At 40.0% G+C, this 10,526-nt stretch overlaps 1 protein-coding gene across 1 annotated transcript; it reads left to right on the top strand.

Moving 5' to 3' along the window:
* Positions 1 to 376: 376 nt before the first annotated feature.
* Positions 377 to 6,018, top strand: si:dkey-87o1.2 (uncharacterized protein LOC796684 homolog). Its single transcript, XM_061881939.1, has 4 exons — positions 377 to 769; positions 2,258 to 2,312; positions 5,588 to 5,705; positions 5,831 to 6,018. The coding sequence occupies exons 1-4, from the start codon at positions 473 to 475 to the stop codon at positions 5,859 to 5,861; spliced, it is 501 nt and encodes a 166-aa protein (XP_061737923.1). The 5' UTR covers positions 377 to 472; the 3' UTR covers positions 5,862 to 6,018.
* Positions 6,019 to 10,526: the final 4,508 nt, after the last annotated feature.

Genomic DNA, 10,526 nt, shown 5'->3' on the forward strand with positions numbered 1-10,526 from the left:
ATTTTGGGGTCTACACTGAGCAGAAATGTCTGTCCGGTGCACTGTCTTACATGAATATAATGGGGTTAAAAAATGTAGTACAAGTGGTTTATCAATATAATATAATACAGTTGATTGGCAACACTAAAATGGCCCTAGTGTGTCAATGTGAGTGTGAATGTTGTCTGTCTATCGGTGTTGGCCCTGCGATGAGGTGGCGACTTGTCCAGGGTGTACCCCGCTTCCTGCTCGGAAGCAGCTGGGGTAGGCACCAGCACCCACCGCGACGGATGGCCGGGTGGGTGAATGGATGATGAGAGCCAAATCTAGATTATGGGCGGAGCCAAAGCCGGACGTAGATCCCATCAAGGTGTGTGCGTGTGCGTCACCCAAATGAGGAAGTGAGTGTATTGGCACGCCCAGTTGCAGAAGTTGTTCGGTGCGTAAGTGCAGTGTCTCCACCGAGGAGAAACATATGAATTAAAAAAAAAAGATGAAGCATTCGGTTGTTTTATTCGGCCTCAGTGTGGTGGTGTTGGTCGTGGTGATTTTTCAGGCTTTGCGCCAAGAGATGGAATATCGCGATGTTCAAATCCGCACGGTCAAGGACTGGGCATTGTCCAAAGCTGAGGAGAAATCCATCGACTTACTGAAACCCCAAGTCAAGCAGCTGCAGGACAACTTGGATTCCATCAAGGGCAGGATAGAGGAGATGAAGAAACGCAAAATAGCATCTCAGAAAACAGAGAGGGAACATACAAAGACCTTACAGACATGCAATGAAGATAAGGTAATGGACGACACATGCACACGCACACACACACGCACACATTCTTGTATTGTTGCCTTCTTGAGACCTCCGAAGAATGCCTACCTCTTTAAGACCCTTTCTAGATATATAAAGATTTGTATTTACGACATTAATAATACATGCATACTATGCAAATATAAAAACGCTTGTTGTGAAAAATAAGTTGGTATTTCATAAGAGAAACTTAGAATTTTGGCAGTATTATAATAAAAGTCGTAATTTTACTCAACACAAGTCAAAATTTGACAAGAAAAACTGAACATGTGTGCAATGTGATGATGAACGTTGGAATGTTACTCAATAACATTCGCAACTTTACAAGTAAGGCTTAAAATGTTGGCAATTTTATGAAAAGTCGTAATTTTACTTGACGAAAGTCACAACCTAAAGATTTTGGCAATTTTTTTACTTAGCAAAATTATGACAAACGTCATAATTTTTACTCAAAAAATGTCACTATTTTATAAGAACAACAAAAAATGGGCAATATTGTGATAAGTCAGAATTTGATATGACAAATGTCACCATTTTTTATTAAAAGTAATCATTTCACATGAAAATGTAATACATTTCTGAGAAAATATTGCAATATTACAGAAACCGAAAGAATATGACATGTTTTTCCAAATTCTATAAGAAAAGAGTCGACACATTTTGAGAAAAAGACTGCTTCTAGTTCATTTATTGTTTGTTTGTTTGTTTGTTTGTAATTGTTTTTCAATATACATTATTTACTTCAAGTTACTACAATATGTCTCTATATACACATTTTTGTATTACTTTTGGCCCAAGGTGGCACATTTCAATTTCTTACACACACTTGTTATTACATATGTTGGCCAGAGGGGGAGCACTTTTAAAACCGACACTTTGAAAAATCCCTCCTTTTTCGATAGATTTCACCCTCAGGGTTGCAAATGAGACATTCTCTATTAGATGCAATGGTTTTCCATATTGGGACCATGATTTCGGTCCTAACATGTTCACCAGTCCTCATATGGAAGGTACTTTTCCTTGTTGATGTCTCATGAAGGGTACAAATACAAGATAACACACACACACACACACACAGTCCTCATATGGAAGGTACTTTTCCTTGTTGATGTCTCATGAAGGGTACAAATACAAGATAACACACACACACTTGCATCTTTAACACACTTGCATCTTTAATTCATGTGTGTTATGCATTCTACACACAATTGCCTACTATCTATTTGCACAACCCCATAAAGTTATATGCAAAAAATTAATTAAAAATATGCCCAGTTTTAAAAAATGTGAATGTAACAATGCGTTCATTATCATGGTTGTTGTTTAGTTTTTTAATATTTTACTTAGATACTTAAAAGACATCATCATTGGTAAGTGTACCAATGTGTAAAAAGGATGAATGTTTGCCTCCCACTTTCTTGTTGTATTTCTACTTAAAACCCTCAACAAATATTCTACTGCTGTCGTTGTTAGGAAAGCAAGGTGAAGAATAAGAAGGCTGCCACAGACTCCATTGCTACACTCAAAGGTATGTATTGTGTTTGGCTTAACCAGCCATGTGAAAATAAAATAAGTCAGGGCACGCCCCATCCTTCTACTCCTGAACTCAGGCATAAACACTTGTTTTTGGCTCATGAATATGGTAACCCTGGTTGTTCTGCTCTGCAGGTGTTTGCTTGTTCTACTTTTATGGGCTAAATGACCTCAAGGATACAATTGTATTATCTCTCTGTTTAACTTGTATTCAGCGGTGACCCAACATGTCCTACGTATTTGTTTTAGTTTGGTTTAGCAGCATCCGGGCTGCCTCCATTCAAAAGCCCACAGAGATGATTCTAGTGTAGCATTGCTTTGAACACCGCCATTGTGACAGATTTATGGCCATATTTAGAAAACAACCGTACTACTTAAGTTTATGTTGGAGCCAAACCTTTTCCTTAAAGATATAATCTCTAAAAAATGTTGTTTGTTCATAGTTTGTGTCCATTTATTGCGTGTTTGTTTACTTTTTCAATTAATGCCTTATCAGTTTTGAATTGGCTTCACTGCAGTAAGAGATATCAAATACTTCTATTTCCTCCTTGAGCCTATCAACCTACTTTTTCCCTTTTCATATAAACTTAGGACATTATCTGGAATATAAACGCACGACCATTGAACATATTGGACTGGATTGGACTGAACTGAATTGTCAATGAGGTCTTTTGGTTTACTGTTCATACATGCTTATGGTAAAAACATCTCTTAACATAACTTGTAAAATATCAATACATTATTTTTTAATGTCATGCAACTACATTTTTGTTAGTTGTGTCTCTTACGCACACATTCCCATAGCCAAATCTACTTCTGGTCGCCAAAAGTAATACAGTACCTCATTTATCGTTGTTAATTGGTTCCGGGACTGGCCAAGGTAAATACATTTCTGAGAAATGGCATATTTTTGTAACCTGACTCTCTCCAGATCCTTGTAGTTCGCTGAGCTCCACACAAGGATCTGGGCTCGAGGACATTGCAAACTTCTTCAAGATAGCAAAATATAATTAACCTATCAGGATCACCGGGCGGGATTTCATAAATCCACACAAGGATCTGGGCTCGAGGGCATTGCAAACTCCTTCAAGATAGCAAAATATAATTAACCAATCAGGATCACCGGGCGGGATTTTATAGATGTGACGTAGCGCCGAAGAGACTGTTTGATTCAAACAACAATGGTGGCACGCAGCAATGAGTCGTGTGCTGTCATTGATTCTGCTATTGCAACTGTTTTGCGACATCGATCGTCTACTGACATTGCTGCGTTGTTTCAGTAACAGGTCTCTAACGTTTAGCTTTGTCGATATCCAATTTCGGCTGTTCTGTTTTGGATTTCCCAGCGTCGCTCTCATCAGCGTCACGGGTTGATTTCGATGTGAGTGGTTGAAGTAGCGTGTCATTCAAGATGACAGACAAGCGGTTTATCCAATAACATACAATGATTTTTTTTACAAGGCCCCGCCTTCTGAAATACATCTCCTGTTGAGAAGTCCCAGTCTTTGTGTGGAGCTCAGCGAACTACAAGAATCTGGCTAGAGTCAAGTTAATATTTTTATAGCTAGAGCATTAAAACCTGTTTATATCTTTCTAAATACGGTTAGAAGCCGCAAACTTCAGAGCGCAAAGGGGGATGACTGAATTGAAATACTCAGTAGGCTGCAACCCTAGCGTGGGGCGGCATAGCTCGGTTGGTAGAGCGGCCGGGCCAGCAACTTGAGGGTTGCAGGTTCAATTCCCGCTTCCGCCATCCTAGTCACTGCTGTTCTGTCCTTGGGCAAGACACTTTACCCACCTGCTCCCAGTGCCACCCACACTGGTCTAAATTTAACTTAGATATTGGGTTTCACTATGTAAAGCGCTTTGAGTCACTAGAGAAAAGCGCTATATAAATATAATTCACTTCACTTCCATCCATCCATCCATCCATTTCTACCGCTTATTTCCTTCGGGATAGCAGGGGGCGAAATTTACCTGTAATAGCCCGAAATGAGCCCACAAAGAAAATCTTGTTTAGGGCCATTCTATTATTTTTCTGCCAATTACATGACTTTAAAATTTCTCCCAGAGCTCAATGCTGCTCTACAAAATACCCACTGGAACTTTAGATTCAAACTTAGACAAACTTTTGGCTATGGCTAGCAAAATTGTTAGCCATAGTAGCTCAAACTACATAAGGAAAGAAAAGGATAACTAAACACTGACAAAGGCACAAAACTGAGTGCGGAAACAATTAATAAAATTTAGACCAAAGATTTATTTAAAAAAAACGAGTGTAAGGAATTGTTCTTAAAAAGTAAGGCTTTTATCCGCAATGTCAACCAGTCAGTAAGTTGATGATGAATTCATAAGGGTCAGGTGATTATTTTTGGTCCATTTCAGCTGTAAACAACCGTGTATAAATAATAAATGATAGGGTTAATGTCACGCGTTAGCTTGTTAGCATTGGCATTCTGTTCACTCGGGTTGAGGCTATTCACTACACAAATGGATTGTGACTGACTACTTTTACAACATTTAATAAAGTAAATAGTTTATATTTGATGTCATTTACCTTCGCCACGTGTGTGCTGCCTCCTATATTTCACATTTATCCATTGAAGTCAGAGTAGTAAGCACCTGAGGTCGTCACTTCATACTCCTCCATTAATATATTTAAAAGAGTCCGTTCACTTCTCGTAGTTTCGTGTATTAAAGTTAAGTTTGTAAAAATAATAAACAACATTAAACCGCATGTAGTTTAAAGACTACGACTGAATAAAAACATTACAAAATAGTTCCACTGATCAGTGTTCTTCAGCACACAGATGTGCCACAAATGTTCCTCCATTTCAAAGCTCCTTTTGTTTTTATTTCTCTCTGTTCTCAAGTTTGTTGAAATAGAAATACACAAAAAATAAGAAATAAACAAGTTGCTGCGTATGTTCCAATAGTTGTGTGTTTGAAAGAGAAGTTTTAGGAACGCTTCCAACTGTTTTCAATCAATCCGCGTTCAGCAGCACTGCACAGCCCCCTAAAACCGTGGTCCCCACCCGATTGGTACCAGGCCGCACAAGAAATAAAACAAAAATAATAAAACATTTTTTTATTTTTTTAAATTATTAAATCAACATAAAAAACACAATATATACATTTTATATCAATATAGATCAATAAAGTCTGCAGGGATACAGTCCGTAAGCACACATGATTGTATTTCTTCATGAAAAAACAAACAACGAATAAAGAAAAAAATTAATAACCCCCCCCTTTTGCTCTACACTTAAGCTGACCACGCAGTGGAAAAAGCAAAAGCAGAGAAGGAAGTGCAAGACTTGAAACAACACATTTTGGATCGGGACAAAGCTATTTGCATTTTTGCTGATCCCAGCATTGCAGAAGCACGGTAAGGAAACATTGAGTCAGGGTGGAAGATAAGCGCACCTATTTTTCTAGTTCAACGACTTTTACAACTTATCGTGTCTGCCAACTAAGCTTCTATTGTTTGCTTGTCATTTTCCTGTTTTGCAGGACACTCTGTGGCATCAATGCTTCTCAATAAAGACAACTCAGAAAAAGAACAATGCTCTGAACTTGCACAAGAGCCTTAAACTCAGGGGTGAACTTTGTTAATATGTGTGGTGGTGGTTGTTTTTTTTTCCGTTTTTTTTTAAAGAACAGTCAAATACTAACAGGACAAATACAAATGTAGAGCTGTTTTTTGTGTGTGATTGTGTCACTTCGTTACTTAATAACTATTTTTTTGCTGATTATCGGTCCTGCTAGACACCGACCTCTATTTAATAATACAACTATAACATTTGACAACCAAATAATAAAACAAGGTGACTCGGTAAAAAATCTGGGTATTATCTTCGACCCAACTCTCTCCTTTGAGTCACACATTAAAAGCGTTACTAAAACGGCCTTCTTTCATCTCCGTAATATCGCTAAAATTCGCTCCATTTTGTCCACTAAAGACGCCGAGATCATTATCCCTGCGTTTGTTACGTCTCGTCTCGATTATTGTAATGTATTATTTTCGGGTCTCCCCATGTCTAGCATTAAAAGATTACAGTTGGTACAAAATGTGGCTGCTAGACTTTTGACAAGAACAAGAAAGTTTGATCACATTACGCCTGTACTGGCTCACCTGCACTGGCTTCCTGTGCACTTAAGATGTGACTTTAAGGTTTTACTACTTACGTATAAAATACTACACGGTCTAGCTCCATCCTATCTTGCCGATTGTATTGTACCATATGTCCCGGCAAGAAATCTGCGTTCAAAAGACTCCGGCTTATTAGTGATTCCTAGAGCCCAAAAAAAGTCTGCGGGCTATAGAGCGTTTTCCGTTCGGGCTCCAGTACTCTGCAATGCCCTCCTGGTAACAGTTCGAGGTTGCTACCTCAGTAGAAGCATTTAAGTCTCACCTTAAAACTCATCTGTATACTCTAGCCTTTAAATAGACCTCCTTTTTAGACCAGTTGATCTGCCGCTTCTTTTCTTTTCTCTCCTATGTCCCCCCTTCCCTTGTGGAGGGGGTCCGGTCCGATGACCATGGATGAAGTACTGGCTGTCCAGAGTCGAGACCCAGGATGGACCGCTCGTCGGGACCCAGGATGGACCGCTCGCCTGTGTATCGGTTGGGGTCATCTCTACGCTGCTGATCTGCCTCCGCTTGGGATGGTTTCCTGTGGACGGGACTCTCGCTGCTGTCTTGGATCCGCTTTGAACTGAACTCTCGCGGCTGTGTTGGAGCCACTAAGGATTGAACTTTCACAGTATCATGTTAGACCCGCTCGACATCCTTTGCTTTCGGTCCCCTAGAGGGGGGGCGTTGCCCACATCTGAGGTCCTCTCCAAGGTTTCTCATAGTCAGCATTGTCACTGGCGTCCCACTGGATGTGAATTCTCCCTGCCCACTGGGTGTGAGTTTTCCTTGCCCTTTTGTGGGTTCTTCCGAGGATGTCGTAGTCGTAATGATTTGTGCAGTCCTTTGAGACATTTGTGATTTGGGGCTATATAAATAAACATTGATTGATTGACTGATATTTTTTGTAAGCGATACATACATATATGTATATATATATATCCATCCATTTTCTACCGCTTATTCCCTTTCGGGGTGGCGGGGGGCGCTGGCGCCTATCTCAGCTACAATCGGGCGGAAGGTGGGGTACACCCTGGACAAGTCGCCACCTCGTCGCAGGGCCAACACAGATAGACAGACAACATTCACACTCACATTCACACACTAGGGCCCATTTAGTGTTGCCAATCAACCTATCACCAGGTGCATGTCTTTGGAAGTGGGAGGAAGCCGAAGTACCCGGAGGGAACCCACGCATTCACGGGGAGAACATGCAAACTCCACACAGAAAGATCCTCAGCCTGGAATTGAACCCAGGACTGCAGGACCTTCGTATTGTGAGGCAGACGCACTAACCCCTCTCCCACCGTGAAGCCCATATATATATATATATATATTATAAAATACTGTACAGTATGTATGGATGTATTATTTATAAAGTATACATTTACAAATTGATGTACAATATTGAAACATATCTTATAAACAGCCCTACAAACAATGAAAACATTTAATACGCTAACAGTCAAAAGTGAACATTCTTGTACCTACTACACTGTAAAGCGTCTAATTAGTTCCCAAAAAACGAGCCTACAACAGGAAGTAGAGCTCATATTCAGCCCAATCACAGGCCAGGAAAAAGGCCATTTGATATACGTAGCCACCATGACGTTGATTTATTGATTGATTGATTGATTGATTGATTGATTGATTGATTGAAACTTTTTAAAGTAGATTGCACAGTACATATTCCGTACTAATGATTTTGTACTCGAATACGTTTTTTAACTTGTTTAAGTCGGGGTCCGCGTAAATCAATTCATAGTAAGTCGGGGTCCAGGTTATTTTCTGGAAGTCATTCATGCTAGAAGTTTGTTTTTGCGCATCTTAAGCATGAAAGCATTAACATATGGTATTCCTAGGCACAGCATTGACTGTCTACTCGTATTTCAGCAGCAGAAACAACGACAAAAACACGAAGCCAAATCATTGTTCTACATCAGGGGTGTCAAACGTACGGCCTGCGGGCCGGATCAGGCCCTCGAACAGGTTTTACCCGGCCCGCGGGATGAGTTTGCTAAGTAAACAAATTAACCTGAAATTTCTGAATGAAAGAAACAGCTTTTCTACATGTGTCTACTGGATGTTGAAATAGCAATTCTTTATATCTCTGTAGATCAGGGGTCGGCAACCCGCGGCACCGGAGCCGCACGCGACTCTTGGATCACTCTGATGTGGCTCAGCTGCATACTTGCCGACCCTCCCCATTTTGCGGGATTCCAGTGCCTCTCCCAGAAATCTCCCCAGGATAACATTCTCAGATTTTCACCCGGACAAAAATATTGAGGGCGTGCCGTGATAGAAATGCTTTAAACGTCCTCTCGACCATGTCAGCGCGTCCGCTTTAATACTATGCTATCTGAGTGCCGGCCTGCCACGTCTAGTGTGCGGTTGCTGACTCAGCGCGCAAGTGACTGTAAGGCATACTTGTTCAACAGCCATACAGGTTACACTGAGGGTTGTGATATAAAGAACTTTAACACTCTTACTAATATGCGTCACATTGTGAACCCACACCAAACAAGAACGACAAACACATTTCGGGAGAACATCCGCACTGTAACACAACATAAACACAACAGAACAAATACCCAGAATCCCATCCATCCCTAACTATTCTGGACTACATTATACACTACCCCGCTCCTCACCCCCACTCTGTGCGTCGGTTGAGGGGGGGCTTTGGTAATAGCTTATAATGTAGCCCACAATTAGTTTGGGATACATGGGATTCTGGGTAATTGTTCTGTTGTGTTACAGTGCGGATGTTCTCCCGAAATGTGTTTGTCATTCTTGTTTGGTGTGGTTTCACAGTGTGGCGCATATTAGTAAGAGTGCTAAAGTTGTTTATATCACAACCCTCAGTGTAACCTGTATGGCTGTTGAGCAAGTATGCCTTGCAGTCGCTAGGTGTGTCTGCAGAAGCCTCATACAACATGTGAATGGGCTGGTGAGCTGTTTGTCACGGTTGTAGAGGGAGCTTAACGCATTGTCATCATAACATGCCCTTATTATTGTCGTTTGGGTGAAAACCAGCAGACAGTCGAGAGAATGGATGCTCTGAAACTCGATAGACTCGAAAAATTGAGATGGTTGGCAAATGTGATGTTGTCAAGCGGCATTCAAATAAAACTTGCGGGACGCGCTAATATTACATTTTCATATTAAGGTTCGGGCCGCGTCTCTGAGACCTTTTAATACACAGCACAAAGCAAAAAAAAAAAACTTTGTACGCTGTGTTATTTCATTTTAAAATTAAAAAGAGTCTTGTGGTTTCCATAGTTTTCTTTATTTTGTGAAACGGGTCAAAATGGCTCTTTGAGTGGTAAAGGTTGCCGACCCCTGCTGTAGATAATGGTACATATGTACAAAATAAACCACATGATGTTAGTACATCAATCGAGGAAAATGATCAAACTACATACATGGCATACTGCAATGTGATTTTGATTTTTTTTATTTTGATTGATTGAAAATGAACACCATTGAGTTGACTGATGAACATTATCACATCATTCATTCAGAAAATATAAATAACGACAAATAAAGATAGAATACTATTAACCGCAACATGTAAGTGTAAAAAAACAACAACATTATGATTTGTACATTTTCAGAATGTGCTTTTTCTATTTTTAAACACAGAAAACAAACTGGAGGTGTCTTTATTTTTAAGTTATCGTGCAGGGATTTTACCAGTCCGGCCCACTTGGGAGTAGATTTTTCTCCATGTGGCCCCCGATCTAAAATGAGTTTGACACCCCTGTTCAACATAGTCTTGCTCCAATCTGTGGACCGTAGAAAATGGTCACTTTTCACAATTAAACAGTGAACATTATTAAAGTTTTATTTTGTGACTCGAATAGTAATGTACTATATGTTTTGCCCACCAGAGAAATTGTTGTCAGTTATCTATAAACTAAACTGGAAATTAGTTAAATTTAGAAAGTTATGATGGATTAAATGCACTGACAATTCATTACACTTGTCAGCAGATGGCAATGTTGCCCGTTTCAAGTTGACTGTTCCACGATTTGTCTTGATCTCACGTACGGTATCAATTATGTTCATTGT

The sequence above is a fragment of the Nerophis ophidion genome, linkage group LG21 (assembly GCF_033978795.1).
Source record: "Nerophis ophidion isolate RoL-2023_Sa linkage group LG21, RoL_Noph_v1.0, whole genome shotgun sequence".
Taxonomy (NCBI): Eukaryota; Metazoa; Chordata; class Actinopteri; order Syngnathiformes; family Syngnathidae; genus Nerophis; species Nerophis ophidion.

Excerpts from the sequence above, each read along its gene's own strand:
- si:dkey-87o1.2 (XM_061881939.1), top strand. The coding sequence starts at position 473 with ATGAAGCATTCGGTTGTTTTATTCGGCCTCAGTGTGGTGGTGTTGGTC. Across the intron at positions 770-2,257 it reads AGACATGCAATGAAGATAAG|GAAAGCAAGGTGAAGAATAA; the intron begins GTAATGGACGAC and ends TGTCGTTGTTAG. Across the intron at positions 5,706-5,830 it reads CCCAGCATTGCAGAAGCACG|GACACTCTGTGGCATCAATG; the intron begins GTAAGGAAACAT and ends CCTGTTTTGCAG.